General features: G+C 35.4%; 1 protein-coding gene across 8 annotated transcripts in view; it reads left to right on the top strand.

The window, feature by feature from the left end:
* Positions 1-22,850, top strand: part of TBCK (TBC1 domain containing kinase) — a 249,778-nt gene that overhangs the window by 51,054 nt on the left and 175,874 nt on the right. For all 8 annotated transcript variants that reach the window (XR_005019963.1, XM_036852717.1, XM_036852718.1 and 5 more), the window contains 7 exons: positions 894-1,035; positions 15,014-15,074; positions 16,415-16,476; positions 16,732-16,793; positions 17,729-17,877; positions 19,474-19,612; positions 20,935-21,034. Coding sequence is in view for 7 of the 8 variants with exons in the window: in XM_036852717.1 (XP_036708612.1) it covers positions 894-1,035; positions 15,014-15,074; positions 16,415-16,476; positions 16,732-16,793; positions 17,729-17,877; positions 19,474-19,612; positions 20,935-21,034 (715 nt within the window). In the remaining variant the exon portion in view is untranslated. The remainder of the gene's footprint in view (positions 1-893; positions 1,036-15,013; positions 15,075-16,414; positions 16,477-16,731; positions 16,794-17,728; positions 17,878-19,473; positions 19,613-20,934; positions 21,035-22,850) is intronic.

The following is a 22,850-nucleotide window of genomic DNA, read 5'->3' as shown; positions in this document are numbered from 1 at the left end:
ATATAACTTGCCATAACCTGAAAGGTCAACTTGGCAACATGTATCAGAATTTAAAATGCATCTACCTTATGACTTTGTAGTGCCATGTCTAGGAATTTGTCTTTCATCTACACATACACATTCATGGGAAAGGGAATATTTGTAATATATCCATGTCAGCATTGTTTGTAATAGCAAAAGAGTGGAACTTCCAACATATCCTTCTTCACGGTTGCATCAAGTAAATTAAATGCATCAATACAATGAAATTATTGGCAGTTTTCAAAAAGAATGAGGCAAATCTATACTTTTTTTTTAGAATGATCTCTAAAATATATTTTGAGTGAAAAAGGGTACAGAATAGTGCATATAGTATGCTTCCCTATGGGGCAATGATGATGGGTGATCAAGTTTATTTATACATACATATGTGTGGGTGACTGGAGTACAGAGATGGGAGAGAGTCTTACCTTTTAATTTATATATTTTTACAGATTTTGACATTGCTACTATTCAAAAGAATAAATACTATTTTCAAAGATAATACATGCTTTAAATAAGAGTTAAGTATAAAGAGAAGATAGGCAGTAAGGAAGAAGGAAAAACGCCTGGAAACCTGGAAGGCTGCAAGAAGGCAATGTGTTAACACAGAGGAAAGCAAAGAAAGGAGCTAATATTGCAGAGACACGATAGGTTTTAAATTATTTGAGACTCATGTATTTGCTCTTGATTCCTAGACATAAAAGCCTGTATTATGGTTAGTTTAGAATTCTTCCTAGAAAGAGTTGTTCGTTTAATTGCATTGAGCTTTTACATAGGTTGTACTGTACTGATAGTAAAATTGTACCACTACATACTTCTTTCCCCCTTTCTAGCTTATAGTAATTATTCATTTCTAAAATATACCATTTTAGGTATCCATCATACTTGGCACCTGAGGTAATTGCACAAGGACTTTTCAAAACCAATGATCATGTGCCAAGTGAGAAACCATTGCCTTCTGGCCCCAAATCAGATGTCTGGTCTCTTGGAATCATTTTATTTGAGCTTTGTGTGGTATGTATAAAGAAATAGTAAACTCATAAAAATAAATTGTGTGTTTCTTAGAAAAGTATTTTTGGATACGAAGCCTATTTAGTAATATCAGTAGCATGTTTTTGCTTTGCAAATTGACTAGATAACAGGGGAAAAAATCTCAATTTGACTTCTTAAAAAATCCTGTTTGACAATTTATTTGTATATTATTTTGGTATATCTAGAAATATTGGTGCTTTTATGAAGTATTAAAAATTTACACTGTACTAAGTGTAAAAAATTAAGCATATTTAGAAACATTTACACTAAAACTGCTTACACTCTTTGGTATGTTCATGCTCTCTCTCCCTTCTGTGGTATTCTTTCTTCCTTAAATCCCTTCTCCTCTCTTATTCTGTCTCCTATAAGACTCACTTTGTAACTGAGTTGGCTTTTTATGAGGCCTTCCCGAAATGTCCTCTATATTTATTAGGGTAATAAAGACTATACAGCTATTAAAAACAAAGGAATTAAAACTGCAGTAGCTTAAAGAACACAGATGTTTTTCTCCCTCATGTAATGGTCCACAGAAAGTTAGGGTGGGCTCTATTCCACGACATCATGCAAAAACTTAGGCTATCAGAAATGGCGCCACCATTCTCACCACCTGATTTCCAAAGATGCTCTCTTTATCCTCTTTTTTAGCCATAAGGAAAGGAGAGGAGTGAATTCACGGTAACTGTCTTTAAAAAGATGATGTAAAAGTTGGAGATATCAACTCTGTTCTTTTCACTAGTGACACTTTACTCATGTGGCCACGTGTAGGTTCAGCAGAATAGAAATGCCTAAATATTGAGAAAGAAGATCAGGATGGACTTGGAGAGACAACTAATATTTTGTCGATCCTCCCTCCAAATACCTGCCAGGGTTAGTTCCTGTCTTCTTTTCTCTCCTTTTCTATTTTAGCATTTGTCATGTTTGTCTACATGGACAATAAGGTCTTTAGAGGCACACATTTTTATTATTCATCTGTTGTTCTGTCTTCCAAGAGATTTTTTTTTAACATCTTTATTGGAGTATAATTGCTTTACAATGGTGTGTTAGTTTCTGCTTTATAACAAAGTGAATCAGCTATACATATACGTACATCCCCATATCTCCTCCCTCTTGCGGCTCCCTCCCACCCTCCCTATCCCACCCCTCTAGGTGGTCACAAAGCACCAAGCTGATCTCCCTGAGCTATGTGGCTGCTTCCCACTAGCTATCTATTTTACATTTGGTAGTATATATAAGTCCACTCTTCACTTCGTCCCAGCTTACCCTTCCCCCTCCCCATATCCTCAAGTCCATTCTCTACATCTGCGTCTTTGTTCCTGTCCTGCCCCTAGGTTCTTCATAACCATTTTTTTTTTCTTTTCAGATTCCATATGTATGTGTTAGCATACAGTATTTCTTTTTCTCTTTCTGACTTACTTCACTCTGTATGACAGACTCTAGGTCCATCCACCTCACTACAAATAACTCAATTTCATTTCGTTTTATGGCTCAGTAATATGCCATTGTATATATGTGCCACGTCTTCTTTACCCATTCATCTGTCGATGGACACTTCAGTTGCTTCCATGTCCTGGCTATTGTAAATAGAGCTGCAGTGAACATTGTGGTACATGACTCTTTTTGAGTTATGGTTTTCTCAGGGAATATGCCCAGTAGTGGGATGGCTGGATTGTATGGTAGTTCTATTTTTAGTTTTTTAAGGAACCTCCATACTGTTCTCCATAGTGGCTGTATCAATTTACATTCCCACCAACAGTGCAAGAGGGTTCCCTTTTCTCTACACCCTCGCCAGCATTTATTGTTTGTAGATTTTTTGATGATGGCCATTCTGACTGGTGTGAGGTGATACCTCATTGTAATGTTGATTTGCATTTCTCTAATGATTAGTGATGTTGAGCATCCTTTCATGTGTTTGTTGGCAATCTGTATATCTTCTTTGGAGAAATGTCTATTTAGGTCTTCTGCCCGTTTTTGGATTGGGTTGTTTGTTTTTTTGATATTGAGCTGCATGAGCTGCTTGTAAATTTTTGAGATTAATCCTTTGTCAGTTGCTTCATTTGCAAATATTTTCTCCCATTCTGAGGGTTGTCTTTTTGTCTTGTTTATGGTTTCCTTTGCTGTGCAAAAGCTTTTAAGTTTCATTAGGTCTCATTTGTTTATTTTTGTTTTTATTTCCATTTCTCTAGGAGGTGGATCAAAAAGGATCTTGCTGTGATTTATGTCATAGAGTGTTGTGCCTATGTTTTCCTCTAAGAGTTTTATAGTGTCTGGCCTTACATTTAGGTCTTTAATCTATTTTGAGTTTATTTTTGTGTATGGTGTTAGGGAGTGTTCTAATATCATTGTTTGACATGTAGCTGTCCAGTTTTACCAACACCACTTATTGAAGAGGCTGTCTTTTCTCCATTGTATATTCTTGCCTGCTTTATCTAAAATAACATGACCATATGTGCGTGGGTTTATCTCTGGGCTTTCTATCCTGTTCCATTGATCTATATTTCTGTTTTTGTGCCAGTACCATACTGTCTTGATTACTGTAACTTTGTAGTAAGGTCTGAAGTCAGGGAGCCTGATTCCTCCAGCTCCGTTTTCCTTTCTCAAGATTGCTTTGCTAATCCCACTACTGGGCATATACCCTGAGAAAACCATAGGTCAAAAAGTGTCATGTACCACAATGTTCATTGCAGCTCTATTTACAATAGCCAGGACATGGAAGCAACCTAAATGTCCATCGACAGATGAATGGATAAAGAAGATGTGGCACATATATACAATGGAATATTACTCAGCCATAAAAAGAAATGAAATGGAGGTATTTGTAATGAGGTGGATGGAGTTAGAGTCTGTCCTACAGAGTGAAGTAAGTCAGAAAGAGAAAAACAAATACAGTATGCTAACACATATATACGGAATCTAAGGAAAAAAAAAAAAAAAGGCCATGAAGAACCTAGTGGCAAGACGGGAATAAAGACACAGATCTACTAGAGAATAGACTTGAGGATATGGGGAGGGGGTGGGGTGAGATGTGACAGGGTAAGAGAGTGTCATGGACATATATACACTACCAAATGTAAAATAGATAGCTAGTGGGAAGCAGCCGCATAGCACAGGGAGATCAGCTCGGTGCTTTGTGACCACCTAGAGGGGTGGGATGGGGAGGGTGGGAGGGAGGGAGATGCAAGAGGGAAGAGAAATGGGAACATATTGTATATGTATAACTGATTCACTTTGTTATAAAGCAGAAGCTAACACACTATTGTAAGGCAATTATACTTCAATAAAGATGTTTTAAAAAAAAAAAAAAAAAGATTGCTTTGCTATTCGGGGTCTTTTGTGTTTCCATACAAATTGTGCAATTTTTTGTTCTAGTTCTGTGAAAAATGCCAGTGGTAGTTTCATAGGGATTGCATTGAATCTGTAGATTGCTTTGGGTAGTACAGTCATTTTCACAATGTTGATTCTTCCAATCCAAGAACATGATATATCTCTCCATGTGTTTGTATCATCTTTAATTTCTTTCATCAGTGTCTTATAGTTTTCTGCATACAGGTCTTTTGTCTCCTTAGGTAGGTTTATTCCTAGGTATTTTGTTCTTTTGTTGCAATGGTAAATGGAAGTGTTTCTTAATTTCTCTTTCAGATTTTTCATCATTAGTGTATAGGAATGCAAGGGATTTCTCTGCATTAATTTTGTATCCTACTACTTTACCAAATTCATTGATTACCTCTAGCAGTTTTCTGGTAGAGTCTTTAGGATTCTCTGTGTATAGTATCATGTCACCTGCAAACAGTGACAGTTTTACTTCTTCTTTTCCAATTTGGATTCTTTTTATTTCTTTTTCTTCTCTGGTTGCTATGGATAAAACTTCCAAAACAATGTTGAATAATAGTGGTGAGAGTGGGCAACCTTGTCTTGTTCCTGATCTTAGAGGAAATGGTTTCAGTTTTTCACCGTTGAGGACAATGTTGGCTGTGGGTTTGTCATATATGGCCTTCATTATGTTGAGGAAAGTTCCCTCTATGCCTACTTTCTGGAGGGTTTTTATCATAAATGGGTATTGGATTTTGTCAAAAGCTTTTTCTGCATCTATTGAGTTGATCATATGGTTTTTCTCCTTCAATTTGTTAATATGGTGTATCACATTGATTGATTTGCATATATTGAAGAATCCTTGCATTCCTGGGAAAAACCCCACTTGATCATGGTGCATGATCCTTTTAATTTGCTGCTGGATTCTGTCTGCTAGTATTTTGTTGAGGATTTTTGCATCTGTGTTCATCAGTGATATTGGCCTGTAGTTTTCTTTGTGACATTTTTGTCTGGTTTTGGTATCACGGTGATGGTGGCCTTGTAGAATGAGTGTGGGAGTGCTCCTTCCTCTGCAATTTTTTGGAAGAGTTTGAGAAGGATGGGTGTTAGCTCTTCTCTAAATGTTTGATAGAATTCACCTGTGAAGCCGTCTGGTCCTGGGCTTTTGTTTGTTGGAAGATTTGTAATCACATTCTCAATTTCAGTGCTTCTGATTGGTCTGTTTATATTTTCTATTTTTTCCTGGTTCAGTCTCGGATGGTTGTGCTTTTCTAAGAATGTGTCCATTTCTTCCATGTTGTCCATTTTATTGGCATAGAGTTGCTTGTAGTAATCTCTCATGATCCTTTGTATTTCTGCAGTGTTCGTTGTAACTTCTCCTTTTTCATTTCTAATTCTATTGATTTGAGTCTTCTCCCTCTTTTTCTTGATGAGTCTGGCTAATGGTTTATCAATCTTGTTTATCTTCTCAAAGAACCAGCTTTTAGTTTTATTGATCTTTGCTATCATTTCCTTCATTTCTTTTTCATTTGTTTCTGATCTGATCTTTATGACTTCTTTCCTTCTGCTAACTTTGGGGTTTTTTTGTTCTTCTTTCTCTAATTGCTTTAGGTATAAGGTTAGGTTGTTTATATGATATGTTTCTTGAGGTAGGATTGTATTGCTATAAACTTCCCTCTTAGAATTGCTTTTGTTGCATGCCATAGGTTTTGGGTCATCATGTTTTCATTGTCATTTGTTTCTAGGTATTTTTTGATTTCCTCTTTGATTTCTTCAGTGATCTCTTGGTCATTTAGTAGTGTATTGTTTAGCCTCCATGTGTTTGTATTTTTTACATATTTTTTCCTGTAATTGATGTCTAGTCTCATAGTGTTGTGGTCAGAAAAGATGCTTTCAATTTTCTTAAATTTACCAAGGCTTGATTTGTGACCCAAGATATGATGTATGCTGGAGAATGTTCCATGAACCCTCGAGAAGAAAGTGTATTCTGTTGTTTTTGGATGGAATGTCCTATAAATATCAATTAAGTCCCTCTTGTTTAATGTATCATTTAAAGCTTGTGTTTCCATATTTATTTTCATTTTGAATGATCTGCCCACTGGTGAAACTGGGGTGTTAAAGTCCCCTACTATGATTGTGTTACTGTGAATTTTCCCATTTATGGCTGTTAGCATTTGCCTTACGTATTGAGGTGCTCCTATGTTGGGTGCATAAATATTTACAATTGTTATATCTTCTTCTTGGGTTGATCCCTTGATCATTATATAGTGTCCTTCTTTGTCTCTTGTAACATTCTTTGTTTTAAAGTCTATTTTGTCTGATACGAGAATTGCTACTTCAGCTTTCTATTCATTTCCATTTGCATGGAATATCTCTTTCCATCCCCTCACTTTCAGTCTGTATGTGTCCCTAGGTCTGAAGTGGGTGTCTTGTAGACAGCATATGCACGGGTCTTGTTTTTGTATCCATTCATTCAGTCTGTGTCTTTTGGTTGGAGCATTTAATCCATTTACATTTGAGGTAATTATCGATATGTATGTTCCTATTACCATTTTCTTAATTGTTTTGGGTTTGTTACTGTAGGTCTTTTCCTTCTCTTGTGTTTCCTGCCCAGAGAAGTTCCTTTAGCATTTGTTGTAGAGCTGGTTTGGTGGTGCTGGATTCTCTTAGCTTTTGCTTGTCTGCAAAGGTTTTAATTTCTCCGTTGAATCTGAATTAGATCCTTGCTGGGTAGAGTAATCTTGGTTGTAGGTTTTTCCCTTTCATCACTTTAAATATGTCTTGCCACTCCCTTCTGGCTTGCAGAGTTTCTGCTGAAAGATCAGCTGTTAACCTTAATGGGGATTTCCTTGTATGTTATTTGTTGTTTTTCCCTTGCTGCTTTTAATATTTTTTCTTTGTATTTAATTTTTGATAGTTTGATTGATATGTGTATTGGCGTGTTTCTCCTTGGATTTTTCCTGTATGGGACTCTCTGCGCTTCCTGGACTTGATTAACTGTTTCATTTCCCATATTAGGGAAGTTTTCAACTATAATCTCTTCAAGTATTTTCTCAGTCCTTTTCTGTTTCTCTTCTTCTCCTGGGACCCCTATAATTCTAATATTGGTGTGTTTAATGTTGTCCCAGAGGTCTCTGAGACTCTCCTCAATTCTTTTCCTTCTTTTTTCTTTATTCTCCTCTGCAGTAGTTACTTGCACTCTTTTATCTACTAGGTCACTTATCCATTCTTCTGCCTCAGTTATTCTGCTATTGATTCCTTCTAGAGAATTTTAAATTTCATTTATTGTGTCCTTCATCATTGTTTGTTTGCTCTTTAGTTCTTCTAAATCCTTGTTAAACGTTTCTTGTATTTTCTCCATTCTATTTCCAACATTTGCATCCACTTTACTATCATTACTCTGAATTCTTTTTCAGGTAGCCTGCCTATTTCCTCTTCATTTGTTTGGTGTGGTGGGTTTTTACCTTGCTCCTTCATCTGCAGTGTGTTTCTCTGTCTTCTCATTTTGCTTAACTTACTGTGTTTGGGGGTCTCCTTTTCTCAGGCTGCAGGTTCATAGTTCCCATTGTTTTTGGTGTCTGCTCCCAGTGGCTAAGGTTGGTTTAGTGGGTTGTGTAGGTGTCTTGGTGGAGGGGACTAGTGCCTGTGTTCTGGTGGGTGAGGGTGGATCTTGTCTTTCTTGTGGGCAGGACCACGTCTGGTGTTGTGTTTTGGGGTGTCTGTGACCTTATGATTTTAGGCAGCCTCTCTGATAATGGGTGGGGTTCTTTTTCTGTCTTGCTAGTTGTTTTGCATAGGGTGTCCAGCACTGTAGTTGCTGGTCCTTGAGTGGAGCTGGGTCTTAGCATTGAGATGGAGATCTCTGGGAGAGCTTTTGCCGTTTGATATTACGTGGAGCCAGTAGGTCTCTGGTGGATCAGTATCCTGCACTCGGCTTTCCCACCTCAGAGGCATAGGCCTGACACCTGGCCGGAGCACCAAGACCCTGTCAGCCACACGGCTCAGAAGTAAAGGGAGAAAACAAGAAAGAATGAAAGAAAGAATAAAATAAAATAAAATACAATAATTAAAATTAAAAATTCTTAAAAGTAAAAAAATTAATAAGTAATTTTAAAAAGGAAAAAAAAAAGAAAGAAGAGAGCAACCAAACCAAAATACAAATCCACCAGTGATAAGAAGTGTTAAAAACTATACTAAAAACAACAAGAAAAAAAAAAAACGGACAGACAAAACCATAGGACAAATGGTAAAAGCAAAGCTATACAGACAAAATCACACAAAGAAGCATACACATACACACTCAACAAAAAGAGAAAAAGGAAAAAAATATATATATCATTGCTCCCAAAGTCCACCGCCTCAATTTTGGGTTGATTCGTTGTCTATTCAGGTATTCCACAGATGAAGGGTACATCAAGTTGATTGTGGAGATTTAATCTGCTGCTCCTGAGGCTGCTGGGAGAGATTTCCCTTTCTCTTCTTTGTTCACAGCTCCTGGGTTTCAGCTTTGGATTTGGCCCCGCCTCTGCATGTAGGTTGCCTGAGGGCGTCTGTTCTTTGCTCAGACAGGGCAGGGTTAAAGGAGCGGCTGATTAGGGGGCTCTGGCTCGCTCAGGCCAGGGGAAGGAGGGGTAAGGAATGCAGGGCGAGCGTTAGTCGGCAGAGGCTGGCGTGATGTTGCAACAGCCTGAGGTATGCTATGTGTTCTCCCGGGGAAGTTGTCCCTGGATCACGGGACCCTGGCAGTGGCGGGCTGCACAGGATCCCGGGAGGGGAGGTGTGGCTAGCGACCTGTGCTTGCACACAGGCTTAGCATTTCATGCCCGTCTCTGGTGTTCGCACTGATAGCTGCGGCTTGCACCCGTCTCTGGAGCTTGTTTAGATGGTGCTCTGAATCCCCTCTCCTCCCGCACCCCGAAACAATGGTCTCTTGCCTCTTCGGCAGCTCCAGACTTTTTCCCGGACTCCCTCTGGCTAGCTGTGGCGCACCAGCCCCCTTCAGGCTGTGTTCACGCAGCCAACCCCAGTCCTTTCCCGGGGGTCTGACCTCCGAAACCTGAGCCTCAGCTCCCAGCCCCCACCTGTCCCGGCGGGTGAGCAGACAAGCCTCAGGCTGGTGAGTGCTTGTTGGCACCGATCCTCTGTGCGGGAGTCTCTCTGCTTTGCCCTCTGCACTCCTGTTGCTGCACTCTCCTCCGTGGCTCCAAAGCTTTCCCCCCCACCACCCCTGTCTCCGCCAGTGTAGGGTCTTCCTAGTGTGTGGAAACTTTTCCTCCTTCACAGCTCCCTCCCAGAGGTGCAGGTCCTGTCCCTATTCTTTTGTCTATGTTTTTTCTTTTTTCTTTTGCCCTACCCAGGTATGTGGGGAGTTTCTTGCCTTTTGGGAAGTCTGAGGTCTTCTGCCAGCGTTCAGTAGGTGTTCTGTAGGAGTTGTTCCACATGTAGATGTATTTCTGATGTATTTGTGGAGAGGAAGGTGATCTCCACGTCTTACTCCTCTGCTACCTTGAAGGTCTCTCTCTTCCAAGAGATTTTTAAAGTATTTTGGAAGTATTAACTCATTGATCTTTACCATATCTAAGAATTAGGATGACATTATTTTCTTCATTTTGTGTGTTTTGAGAACTAATTTAACAGTGGAGGTAGTAAAGCATAATAGTTAAGAGACAGCCTTTTGTAGTCAGAGAGAACTGGGTTTGAAATCTAATGCAGCAAAATATAGTTGTATGACTTAGGGTAACTAACCTAACTTCTTAAGGCTTTGGTTCTACTTCCATAAATAATAATAGTATCTATATTGTAAAGCTGTTGGAAAAACTAAATGAAATAATGTATATAAAGTACTTAGTATAGGGTGTTGCTTTGCAAACAGTCCATAAATGGTAGCTTTTATTATTAATATTTAAATATTCACAATAACATGGTAGCTTACACATTGGCACTGCTTTTTCTAAGGGAAAATGCCAGATTTTCTGATTCTTTGCTATCCTTTGTCTAGACCATCTTTCTTTTCATTGGTATGAAGTGATAGTAAATCTCATTTTTGTTTAAAATCATAGCCTTAATGAAGAATTTTATTGGAATGTGAAGTATACATAAGTGTAAATGTGAAGTTTGTAGCTTTTCCTCTTTATTACCATCATTTATATTTAAACTCTTTACTAATGATCTAGGTATGTCTCATATGAGTAATTCGATTCAACAAATGTTGATGAGCCTTTACAGTGTGTATAGCAATGCAATAGGGATAAACTGTGATTCAGGTGCATTGTCAAAGAGCTTATAAATTAATGCAAATTCATAAACTTTGAAGATAAACACAGAGAGCTGTGTGAATTCCAAGAAAGGAAATATTAATTCCATGATAGGGGCTTCATGACATTTTAAGTGGTGCTTAAAGTTTAGAGTCCAGTTTTAAGATGGATTAAATCTTCTTCTACCTCATCAAACCTTTAGATTTGATACAAAGTATTAAGATATAAATTGATAACACACCAACAGTTAACAAGGGGAACTTTTGGCAGGTTAGAAATTTTAAGGAAATAGACAAAAAGCTCTAGCACTTTGCTAGGAAGATCTTGCCATATTACCAGGAAGTCAGTACAGCTGCTCTGTCACCCAGAAGTTTCCATAGTCCAAAACGTGTATAGGAGAATTCTGTATTAAAAAATGAGTAGATATCTAAGAAACACCAAGCATCTACAGTAGGCCTCTACTATTAAAAAAGAACAACGAATAGAGTTTACATTCTATTACAAATAGAAAGGACTTTATAATAAATGTACATGTTCTTTAAGAGACAAAGGAAACAATTCAATTTACGAAACAATTACAGAAACTAGGAATCAAGAACATTTACTGAAAAAAAGCAAGAACCAGCTAAGAGTTTTAAGAAAAAAAAAAAACGTAAACTGGATCATAGGAAACTGGACACACTGAACACTGAGTTAATCTCCCAGGATATGACACAAAGGGATAAAAAGATTGAAAGTATAAATGAAATTTTAAAAGACCTAGAAGATAGATTCAGATGTTCTAATATCTTATAGTAGTATCAAAAGTAGAGAGTAAAGTTCTCAATTTGAAAGAACATACTAATTACCTTGCAAGGCAAAAGAAAAAAAATCACAACATACAAACAACAACAACAACAACAAATAGCTAGAAATCTTATACTAAACTTTTAGGAGATGACTAATGATGAAATAGTGGATAACATTTATTGAGCGCTTCGTAAGAGCCAGGTACTTTTCTAATGTATTTACATCTATTATCTCAATCCGTACTCTTGCCAGTCTTATAAAGTTTATCTAATTACTACCTTTACTTTACAGATTAGGAAATTGAGGTACAGAGAGGTTAAACAACCTGTTACTACAACAGAGTAGTAACTAATTCAGCAGATTTGTGTCCATCAATCTGTGTCCAAAGCTTTATGTACCCTTAACCAACATGCTAAGCTGCCTTTACTAAGCTCTGATGTCTTTATCAGTGTTGAGAAAATCTTAAAATGTGCCAGAGAAAAGACATATTACCTACAAAGAATAACAATTAGATTGGCATTAAACTTCTTAGCAGTGTGAATGCAAGACAACGGTGGGACAGTGCCATCAAAGTGCTGAGAGAAAGGATTTTGAATTTTGAATTCTTTAAGTCACAAAACTAACATTTGGGAGTAAGAATTAAACAAAGGATATAGTTGGCCCTCTGTATCTGTGGATTCTGCATCTACGGATTCAACCAACCATGGATTGAAAATATTTGAAAAAAGATTCCTGAAAGTTCCAAAAAGCAAAACTTAAATTTGCCGTGCAACAGCACTGTTTACATAGTATTTATAACTATTTACATAGCATTTGCATTGTATTAGGTATTATAAGTAATCTAGAAATGATTTAAAGTATAAGGGAGGATGTGTGTAGTTCATATGCAAATACTGTGCCACTTTAAATAAAGGACTTGAGCATCAGTGGATTTTGGTATCCAAGTAGGTCCTGGAACCAGCCCCCCTTGGATAGTGAGGGATGACTATACAGAATTTTGATAGACACGAAGAAAAAATTACTAGTAGAGAAATAACATGAATCTAAATAGCAGAGTGTGTTCACTGTATTGCAAGTAATCAAATTTAACTGCTTTGTGTGTGTGTGTGTATGTGTTTTCATCACAGGCTAGATAAAGAGTAAGCATTTAAACTGAAAAGTTATATTGGAGCCATATCCTAGGAGACTTTGAATGCTGTATTGAGGGATTTATATTTAGTTATGTAAGGTATGGAGGACCATTTAAAGTTTTTAAGTAAACTGAAATCAATTTTTTAAGGTGGTTCTTTTTTAAAAATTTTTATTGGAGTATAGTTGATTTACAATGTTGTGTTAGTTTCAGGTGTACAGCAAAGTGAATCAGTTATACATATATCAACTCTTTTTTACATTCTTTTCCCTTTTTAGGTCATTACAGAGTATTGTGTAGAGTTCCCTGTGCTATACAGTAGGTCCTTATTAGTTATCTATTTTATATATAGTAGTGTGTATATGTCAATCCCAGTCTCCCAATTTATCCCTTTCCCCCTGGTAACCCTAAGATTGTTTTCTACATCCGTGACTCTATTTCTGTTTTGTAGATAAGTTCATTTGTACCATTTGTTTAGATTCCACTTATAAGCAATATCATATGATATTTGTCCTTCTCTGTCTGACTTATGTCACTCAGTAGGACAATCTCTAGGTCCATCCATGTTGCTGCAAATGTCATTATTTCGTTCTGTTTTATGGCTGACTGATATTCCATTGTGTATATGTACCACATCTTCTTTATTCATTCCTCTGTCAATGGACATTTAGGTTGCTTCCATGTCCTGGCTATTGTAAATAGTGCTGCAAATGAACATTGGGGTGCATGTATCTTTTCGAATTATGGTTTTCTCAGAGTATATGCCCAGAAGTAGGATTGCTGGATCATATGGTAGCTCTAAGTTTAGTTTTTTAAGGAACCTCCATACTGTTCTCCATAGAAGCTGTACCAATTTATATTCCCACCAACAGTGTAGAAGGGTTCCTTTTTCTCCACACCCTCTCCAGCATTTATTGTTTGTAGATTATTTTGATGGTGACCATTCTAACTAGTGTGAGGTGCTCCCTCATTGTAGTTTTGATTTGTATTTCTCTAATAATTAGTGATGTTGAACATCTTTTCATGTGCTTTTTGGCCATCTGTATGTCTTCTTTGGAGAAATGTCTGTTTAGATCTTCTGCCCATTATTTTGATTGGGTTGTTTTTTTTTTTTGTTATTGAGCTGCATGAGCTGCTTGTATATTTTGGAGATTAATCCCTTGTCAGTTGCTTCATTTGCAAATATTTTCTCCCATTCTGTGGGTTGTCTTTTTGTTTTGTTTATGGTTTCCTTTGCTGTGCAAAAGCTTTTAAGTTTAATTAGGTCCCATTTGTTTATTTTTGTTTTTATTTTCATTACTCTAGGAGGTGGATCAAAAGAGGATCTTGCTTCGATTTATGTCAGAGTGTTCTGCCTGTGTTTTCCTCTACGAGTTTTATAGTATCTGGCCTTACATTTAGGTCTAGAAGGTTAATGTTGATAGTAGTGTAAGGGATTGAGAAGAGAGAGAGGAATGGCAAATTGTTTTCAATGATCTCTCCACCTGTAGTTCTAATTTCATAAGTCTTTAAGAGATTTCTTTCCTCTCTATTAAAAAAACAAAAAAACAGAAAATCAGAGTCTCTTTTTCTCTACATAAAGACCAAGCTATCTTCTTAAGCCTTTTCCTTCTAAGTCTATTTAAATGATCATATAAGTTTAATTTGTTAATAATAAGAGAAACATAATAATAGCCAACATTTATGAAGTATTTTCTTTATTCAGAAAATGCTAAGCAATTTTTTATACATCATATAACCTTCACTGCACCCTGTGTGGCATGTATAGTTAATATTCCAGTTTATAAATGAGAAAAGTGAGGCTTAAGGTGGTTAAGTAATTTGCCCAAGTTATATAATTGGTGGTAGAAAGTCCAACTTGGCACTCAGTAGTTGCTCAACACATGATCATTAAAGTTGTAAGTGTTTGATTCAAGACTCCATTCCAAGGAGCCCCCTGAAGCCAACTAATAAGGAAACAACTAAAATACAATGTATGTGTCTTAAAATAAAGAAATATACCAGGTGCTATGGGAACACAAAAATGGTTGTCTTAAGTCACTTTGGGAAGAGGAAGGAGTGTCATGGAATGTTTCTTAATGGAGATAACAGACTACCTGGATCATGCTATATAAGTAAGAATTAATTGGGTTGATGAAAGGGTAATATGGCATCTTGGTCTTTTAATCAAATAAGACTCCTGGAGTTCCTCTAGACAACCAGGTAAATGTAGGTCTCAAAAATGAAGAATGCTTGAGATCAAACTAAAATGTTATGATCCTTAGATATATGAAATGCTTAAGTGTTAAATATTACGCAACATTTAAAAAAATGTTACATCACCAATGATTTTTCTTTAGTGGAGCCAACTCAAAAAATCTAATAAAACCTCTGAAGAGAAATAGAGGTAACTGATAAAATCATTTTCAGCGCTGAAAAAAAAGACCTCCCGGGGAAGAATGATGTAAATGTTAACAAGAATTTCTTTTCTCATTTTATTTAGGGAAGAAAGCTATTTCAGAGTTTAGATATTTCTGAAAGACTAAAATTTTTACTTACACTGGGTAAGTGTCTCACAATTGATTATCTCTCAACTATAAATATAATCTTTAGTGACAGTAATTATGCATATTGAGAATGTGTTCTTCAAAATAGTGGATACACTGAAATATCCTCACCTTCTTTAATTTTCTAATGATCAGTGGTAAGCATTAACAGGACAGTTTAAGAAGTGCCTTTGAAGTATTATAGGACAGCTTTCCTCATTCACTAAGGAATTATAATGTACATGGATATAATCTTAGCATGATCTAGCCAAGTAAACTAACTTGTGAAATCAAAATATGAGATTATAAAATTGTACTTCTCTGTCACAGGTACCTTCAGGCAATGTATTGTAACTTTTGAGCTTTCTACTTGGTGAATTGTGTGTGAATAATGACTGAGGAAGAATGTTTATTTTTCCTTATTACAAGCTCATATATTTTACATGTATATAATCCAAATATTTGTCATTCACATTTATAAAAATTTGTGTAATCCACTTTAGAATGGAATAATTTAAGCACGTATGGTAAAAAAGGAGAGAAAAACAGTGATAGAGCACTTTGTGTAAAAGAGTGACAGATTGGTGTACAGGTTAATAAGGTCTACAAATAAGGATTTGTATAGAATAATATTAGTAAATATTAAATAATAATGAATTGTAAATAAAATTGCATAAAATTTTATAATATTTACCACTTTAATATCAAAGATTGATAATATAGCTATTAAGGAGTCTTAGAGATCTATAAATGTTGTCTACAGACTAGAACTTATACTTTTTTTTTTGAATTGTATTTATTTTTTTATACAGCAGGTTCTTTTTAGTCATCCATTTTATACCCATCAGTGTATACATGTCGATCCCAATCTCCCAATTCATCACACCACCACCCCCACCCTCCGCTGCTTTCCCCCCTTCCTGTCCATACGTTTGTAGAACTTATACTTTAAGTCCCAGAGAAACGTGTGTACATTCTCCAAATTGTATTTAATAAAAATAAATTAGTCTTATAATCGTAAAAATATACTAAAGCCTTTTTAAATAATAATATGTGTATATACATATTGAGAGAGAGAGGGAAAGAGAGAAGGAGAGAATCTTTACCTCCTTGAATTACTGCTTTAACTCACTATTTAAGGTGCTATCTTTCAGTATCTATGATACAATTAATACTTAGTGTTTGAAGTCTTTATTTTTATCAAAGCATGTAAGGAAAGTTGAAAAAGTCTCAAGCTTTTTAATATTCCAAGTTCTAAAACTGCATTACACAATTTAAAAAAATTTATTAGAGTTCAATTCCCAGTTAGTCTAAGTTAGAAAAGCAGCTTTAATTCATATAATTTTTCTGTTTTATAGACTGCATAGATGACACTATAGTAGTTCTGGCTGAAGAGCATGGTTGTCTGGACATTATAAAGGTTTGTCGTTAATCTGTTATTGAAAATTTATTTATTCTGCATACTTGGGATTCAATAGCAAACTATTTTAAAGCTATGTTTATTTCTGTTTAGATATCTGCTTTTTCACAGAGTGACAAACTAGTATGAATTTGTTTAAAGTCCAAATAAAGACTTTCAAAAAAGGTCTAAACATTGTAAAGTAGCAAACATTTAAGTAATATAAATTTTTAAATGGATTGTTTAAAATAACTCTTTTCTCTCTCTATTTACCAGGAGCTTCCTGAAAATGTGATAGATCTTTTGAAGAAGTGCCTCACCTTCCACCCTTCTAAAAGGTTGATATCAAGAGTTTGGGATTATTACTGAGATCTTAACATATAAGTAGTTAATTTTTTAATACTAATGGGTTTAATAAGAATATTAACATATATAGTAATACATGATATTGGTATCATAATTATTAGTTATGGCTTAAATGTATGGTAATAAAAGAAGAAAAAATAATTAAACCATGGTTAGAAAACTGGCATATACCAAAAGCAGTTACTAGTTCATTTCCTAGCCTCCAATTAGAAAATCAGCTAAACTGTGGAATGTAGGTATGCCTAGATACAAATGATATGAGAAAAATGAGAACAAAGTTTATTGGCAAATATGTATTATAGAAAAGAACTTAGATAAATGGTGAGGTAAGTTAATAATTGTTGATAATATAAAAGGATTTCTTAGAAGTTTTATTATTTATTTTCATTTGATGATGTCATTGTTAGCCATCCAGTTGTCCCTAAACTCAGTAAGTATATAATATTTGAAAATAATGTATTCGAATTTGTCTTTAGGAAAACATTTCCTAAAGAGAGGAATGGTATGAAAAGCATAGTTTTGGGTAAATATACCACATTAACTAAGAGAGTAGGAAGAAAATCAGAAGATATTATCAGTTTACAATTTTATTATTTAATTAAGGTATTCAGTAAAGCAGGTATATGATGGTCAAGCTAAAAGTAAAAAATGGAGACGCTCATATGTAATAATTTTTGATAGATCATAAAGTACAAAAAGCACAACGAAGGTAAAAAAGTCAGCATTTATTTACAGACACTTGATTCTCTTTTTAAAGGTATATATCTAGACTCTAATAAGGAGAGCTTTATTATTTTCTATGCTAATGAGGTAATTTTGACTTTTAACTACCCCTTGAAGTGTGCCATTATTCTAGGAAAATTTTAATGACTTTCATTCATGTTCCGTATTTTAAATATTTCTTAAGGCCAACCCCAGATGAATTAATGCAGGACAATGTGTTCAGTGAAGTGTCACCTTTATACACTCCCTTTACCAAACCTACCAGCCTGTTTTCTTCTTCTCTGAGATGTGCTGATTTAACTCTGCCTGAGGATATCAGTCAGCTGTGTAAAGGTAATGATAAATACAACAAAGGATAGAAGTAATTCTGGAAGTGATTAAAATATAACCTAACATTTTAGTCCTTTAAATTTAATTTCTTTGGAGCAAGAAATTTAAGAATCAAGGAAAGGAAGTAGCACCAAACAAAAATTTTTTTATTATGTAAACCAAGGTCTTATTTTCATCTCAAATCTTAATGCTAAAATCAGATCTTGTAATTTCCAATGGAATTTCTACTACTACAATATTTGTATATCATATTTCATAAAATTTATTATAAATGATCTCAAAAAATCATATTATTGATAGGATAGTCATCATTATATTCCATGTTTGTAGCAGAATATCACCTTTTCTCTTTTAATTCCTCTCTGAAGATTACAACTCACAGAATGTGTGTTTTAGGGACACCAGTATGTTACCTTTATACTGAAAAATTATCATGACATAAGCTGTGGCAGGAAATACTTACTGAACATTGGTTCAATCAAATATTTATTGAGTTTCTACTATGTTCCATACACTGTATCTGCAAGTATCATTTGTGCCAAATGGAGAGGCAGACAGACATTCAGTCGCATAATTACTGTTATAAATGTAGGTTAGTACGCGCATAGTATAGTGGAAGCAGAGCCTCCCTGAGAGGACTTCTCAAAAGAGGCACAAATTGCCTCAAGACATAAAGATGGGACAGTGTGTTGGTTGCCTACCCAAGTGCTTTTTTCTGCCCTTCTTTCTTTCTTGCAGAGCTTGATATATCTGATACGTATATCCCATATGTCTCTGATACAGAGGGTAAAAATTATACTTTTTTTCTCAAAGAAACTGAATACACAACCAATATGCATATCTGCATTTAATCCTCTGCATTTTGTAGTATGACTGTTCTTTTTTTTTTAATAAGCAAGAGAATTTGCTTATGAAGCTAGACTTGAATTGCCACCATATGAGCAGATTTCCTCCCCTCCCCTCCAGAATCTTAAAAATTTATATATAGAGGCCTTAGTTGGGTTCAGTTGTGTATTCAGTGCAGACAATCTCAACACCACATGTCTATCTCAAGGCTGTATTCTTGGAGCAGCTTCTGGGAGTGGGGAAGGCAAGCCGAACACACATTCCAAGGACAGGGGAAGGGGTGGGAGCCTCCATTTGCCAGGGTCCAGCTTGACATCAACTGGCTTTCATGTCTTTTTGATGACCTCCTTCAATAGGAGGAATACATAATGATGGGGTTCCAGGAAGGCCTCCCCAAGAAGTGCTACTCTGGCGCACAGATTATTTTGAGCTAAAAATAAGCAAGGCCCAAAAGACTCATAAAGAACTTTTGAACTTTCCCCTAACTGTTTAAAAGAATTGAAGATAGAAGACCTGTTCCAGGAAAGAGTTATCACCCACAGATAATTACAGAAAATATGAACTCAGTGTGGTAGACAGGGAGGAACCTAGCAAGGCCCCTTTGATCAAAGTCCTCTCTGTGTAGTATGACTATTCTAAAGGGAATCTTATTATGTTCTTCAGTTTTTACTTTTTTATAATGTCAGCTATTATTGCCTGTTGCCTTTTAATAAAAACAGAAGGTGTGATAGCTTTTTAATTTTCCATTAATAGATATAAGCAGTGATTACCTGGCAGAAAGATCTATTGAAGAAGTGTATTACCTTTGGTGTTTAGCTGGAGGTGACTTGGAAAAAGAGCTTGTGAACAAGGAAATCATTCGATCCAAACCACCTATCTGCACACTCCCCAAGTAAGGAAAGAAAACTTCTCTTAGAAATGAGAAAAATCTAGTAATAACTTCTTTTTAATTTGATATTTTTTTCTTTTGGTAGACATTCCAACTAAGTGATTATGAAAGCAATTGGGAGTCAATACCTTGTTTTCTTGGCCGAGTTCCTAATTGCAGAGTTCCCATCAGTGTTTTTATTATTTTAATAAATATGGTTTTTTAATAAATAATTTGTTCTATGATCTATTTGAAGTAAAGTTATTATTATGGAACATCTCACAATAGTTGGTGATCAATAAAAGAAAAAATGTACAAATCAGAAAGAACAGTAATGTTTAAGAGAGTTAATAAACTAGGCTAGTATGCCCATTATGAGGAACTATTTTTTTTTATTTCTAATGATATTTTAAAATGTACTCAGTGACCTCATTGCTTGTGCTAGAGATCATCATGGTGCTAAATCACTGTTGAGAAAAATCTGCAGAACTACATAAGGTCTTGGACACCATCCTGTAAATTATCTAGAAGTTAAATAACAATACAACCCTAAGGGCCAAAATTGTTACTGTTCCATTGCTTTTCATATTTATTCATAAAGAAGAGAACCTGAATCTCTTTCCACCAATGCCTTAAAGTTTTAATTTTAGATTTTAGAACTAGATTTGATCTTTGTAGGTAACTGTAGAATTCATCTGCTGATCATTTTTTTCTTCACATGTAAATTTTAGGTTAATTATTTGAATACACCACTAGCTCTCTACTTTTTTCCCCTCTTAAGCTGATTTTTAAATATTACTTCAATTATACTGTTCACACAATGAATTAAGTAGAAAATTAAGAAATAAGATGATGGAAATTATAAGAATAAATGGTTTGAAGGATATAAAAATTCTCAAAAGTAATTCTCTAAAATTCTAAATGCATTTATTATTCAGTATTCTTTCTCCTGAGGAGTTATCATCATTAGCATCTTTCTTTCTTGTTCCCTTTATCATTTTTTCTCATATAAACTTCCTCAGGAACACATTTACATACTGTCAGGAGAGTAATTTAATCATTGCACCTTCAAGAGCAAAGAGTATAAATCATACTCTTGTATTCCTAAAATGCTTTATATTTATATACTGTATTTATACCAACTCAACGTATATTTAAAAATGAAAATTTTTTGGAGAAATTTCAACCAACAGTTACTTTTTTATTAACCCATTCAGTCTAAAATTTCTTTTTTTCTTTTGTTGAAGAGATTGATGATTTAGAATAAATTTTGTTTTCTAGAAGAAACAATAAATCAGATTTCTGTGCTCATTAAAATAATTATTGTTTTTTTAATCTCCTTTCAGTTTTCTCTTTGAAGATGGTGAAAGCTTTGGACAAGGTCGAGATAGAAGCTCACTATTAGATGACACCACTGTGACATTGTCATTATGCCAGCTAAGAAATGTAAGAATGGTATTTTGGCAAATTTGCTTCAGAACTTTCTCCCTTCCTTCCTTCCTTTTTTTTTTTTTTAATAAAACCTTACAGATACACATGAATCCTTAAGTTTCTGCCTGGTACTATAAAATATGTGAGAGTTTCTTTAAGGTATGTGCCCAAGAGTGGCATTGTTGGAAAATAGGATCTGTACATCATCAGCTTAGTATATATTGTTATATTGTCTGTTCATAGAAGTGGCCTTATCACTTTATCTTTTTACCATCATTGGATAAGGGTTCTCATTTGTCCACATATGTGATAGCACATGGTCTTATCAAATTAAAAAAAATTATTGTTCTGAAAGGTGTGGAATGGTATTTTGCTATAATACTAATTTTCAATTTCCTGATTATAGTACAGTTATGAGCCTTTTCATATTTTTTGCCATTTGCTTACCTCTCTGTACATTACTAGTTCATATCTCTTGCCAGTTTTTTTGCGTGATTTCTTGCTGATTTGAGGACTTTAAAAAATGTATCCATTTACACAACCTTTGTTAGCTATACAGGCATACCTCAATTATCACACTTAGCTTTATTGCACTTCAGAGATATTGCATTTTTTACAAATTGAAGGTTTGTGGCACCCATGCATCAAGCAAGTCTGTTGGCACCATTTTTCCAACAGCATTTGCTCACTTTGTGTCTCTGTGTCACATTTTGGTAATTCTTGCAGTATTTCAAACTTTTTCATTATTATTATATTTGTTATGGTAATCTGTGATTAGTGATTTTTATGTTACTGCTGTAATCGTTTTGGGGCACCACGAGCTACGCCCACATAAGATGGTGAACTTAATCTGTAAATGTATGTTCTGACCATTCCACCAACTGACTGTTCCATCTCTCTCCCTCTTCCCCGGCCTCCCTATTCCCTGAGACACAACAATGTTGAAACTAGGCCAGTTAATAACCCTACAGTGGCCTCTAAGTGTTAAAGTGAAAGGAAGAGTTTCTCATCTCTCACTTTAAATCAAAAGCTAGAAATGATTAAGCTTATTATTGGTGAAGGTGTGTCAAAACGTGAGATAGTCCAAAAGCTAGGCCTCTTGTGCCAAACAGCCAAGTTGTGAATGCAAAGAAAACATACTTGAAGGAAATTAAAAGTGCTACTCCAGTGAACAGTGGTCTTGATAGAAGATGAAACCAGCCACAACATTCCCTTAAGCCAAAGCCTAATCCAGAGCAAGGCCCTGACTCTCTTCAGTTCTGTGAAGACTGAGAGAGGTGAGGAAGCTGAAGAAGAAAAATTTGAAGCTAACAGCACTTGATTCATGAGTTATAAGAAAAGAAGCCATCTCTAGAACATAAAAGTGCAAGATGAAGTCAGCAAGTACTGATGTAGAAGCTGCAGGAAGGTATCCAGAAGATGTAACAAACATAATTAATGAATGTGGCTACACCAAACAACAGATTTTCCATGTAGATGAAACAGCCTTCTATTGGAAGAAGATGCCATCTAGACTTTCATAGCAAGAGAGGAGAAGTCAATGCCTGGCTTCAAAGCACAGACTGAGTCTCTTGTTTGGGGCTAATGCTGCAGCTGGTGACTTTAAGTTGAAGCCAGTGCTCATTTACCATTTTGAAAATTTTAAGGCCTTTAAGAATGATGCTCAGTCTATTCTGCCTATGCTCTATCAATGGAACAATAAAGCCTGTATGACAGTACATCTGTTTACAGCATGGTTTATTGAATATTTTAAGCCCGCTATTGAGACCCACTGCTCAAAAAAATGATTCCTTTCTCAAAATGTTACTGCTCACTGACAATGCACCAGGTC

The sequence above is a fragment of the Balaenoptera musculus genome, chromosome 5, assembly GCF_009873245.2.
Source record: "Balaenoptera musculus isolate JJ_BM4_2016_0621 chromosome 5, mBalMus1.pri.v3, whole genome shotgun sequence".
In the NCBI taxonomy this organism is placed as follows: Eukaryota; Metazoa; Chordata; class Mammalia; order Artiodactyla; family Balaenopteridae; genus Balaenoptera; species Balaenoptera musculus.
The sequence above is the reverse complement of the archived record's forward strand: the minus strand, read 5'-3'. Positions and strand labels throughout refer to the sequence as shown.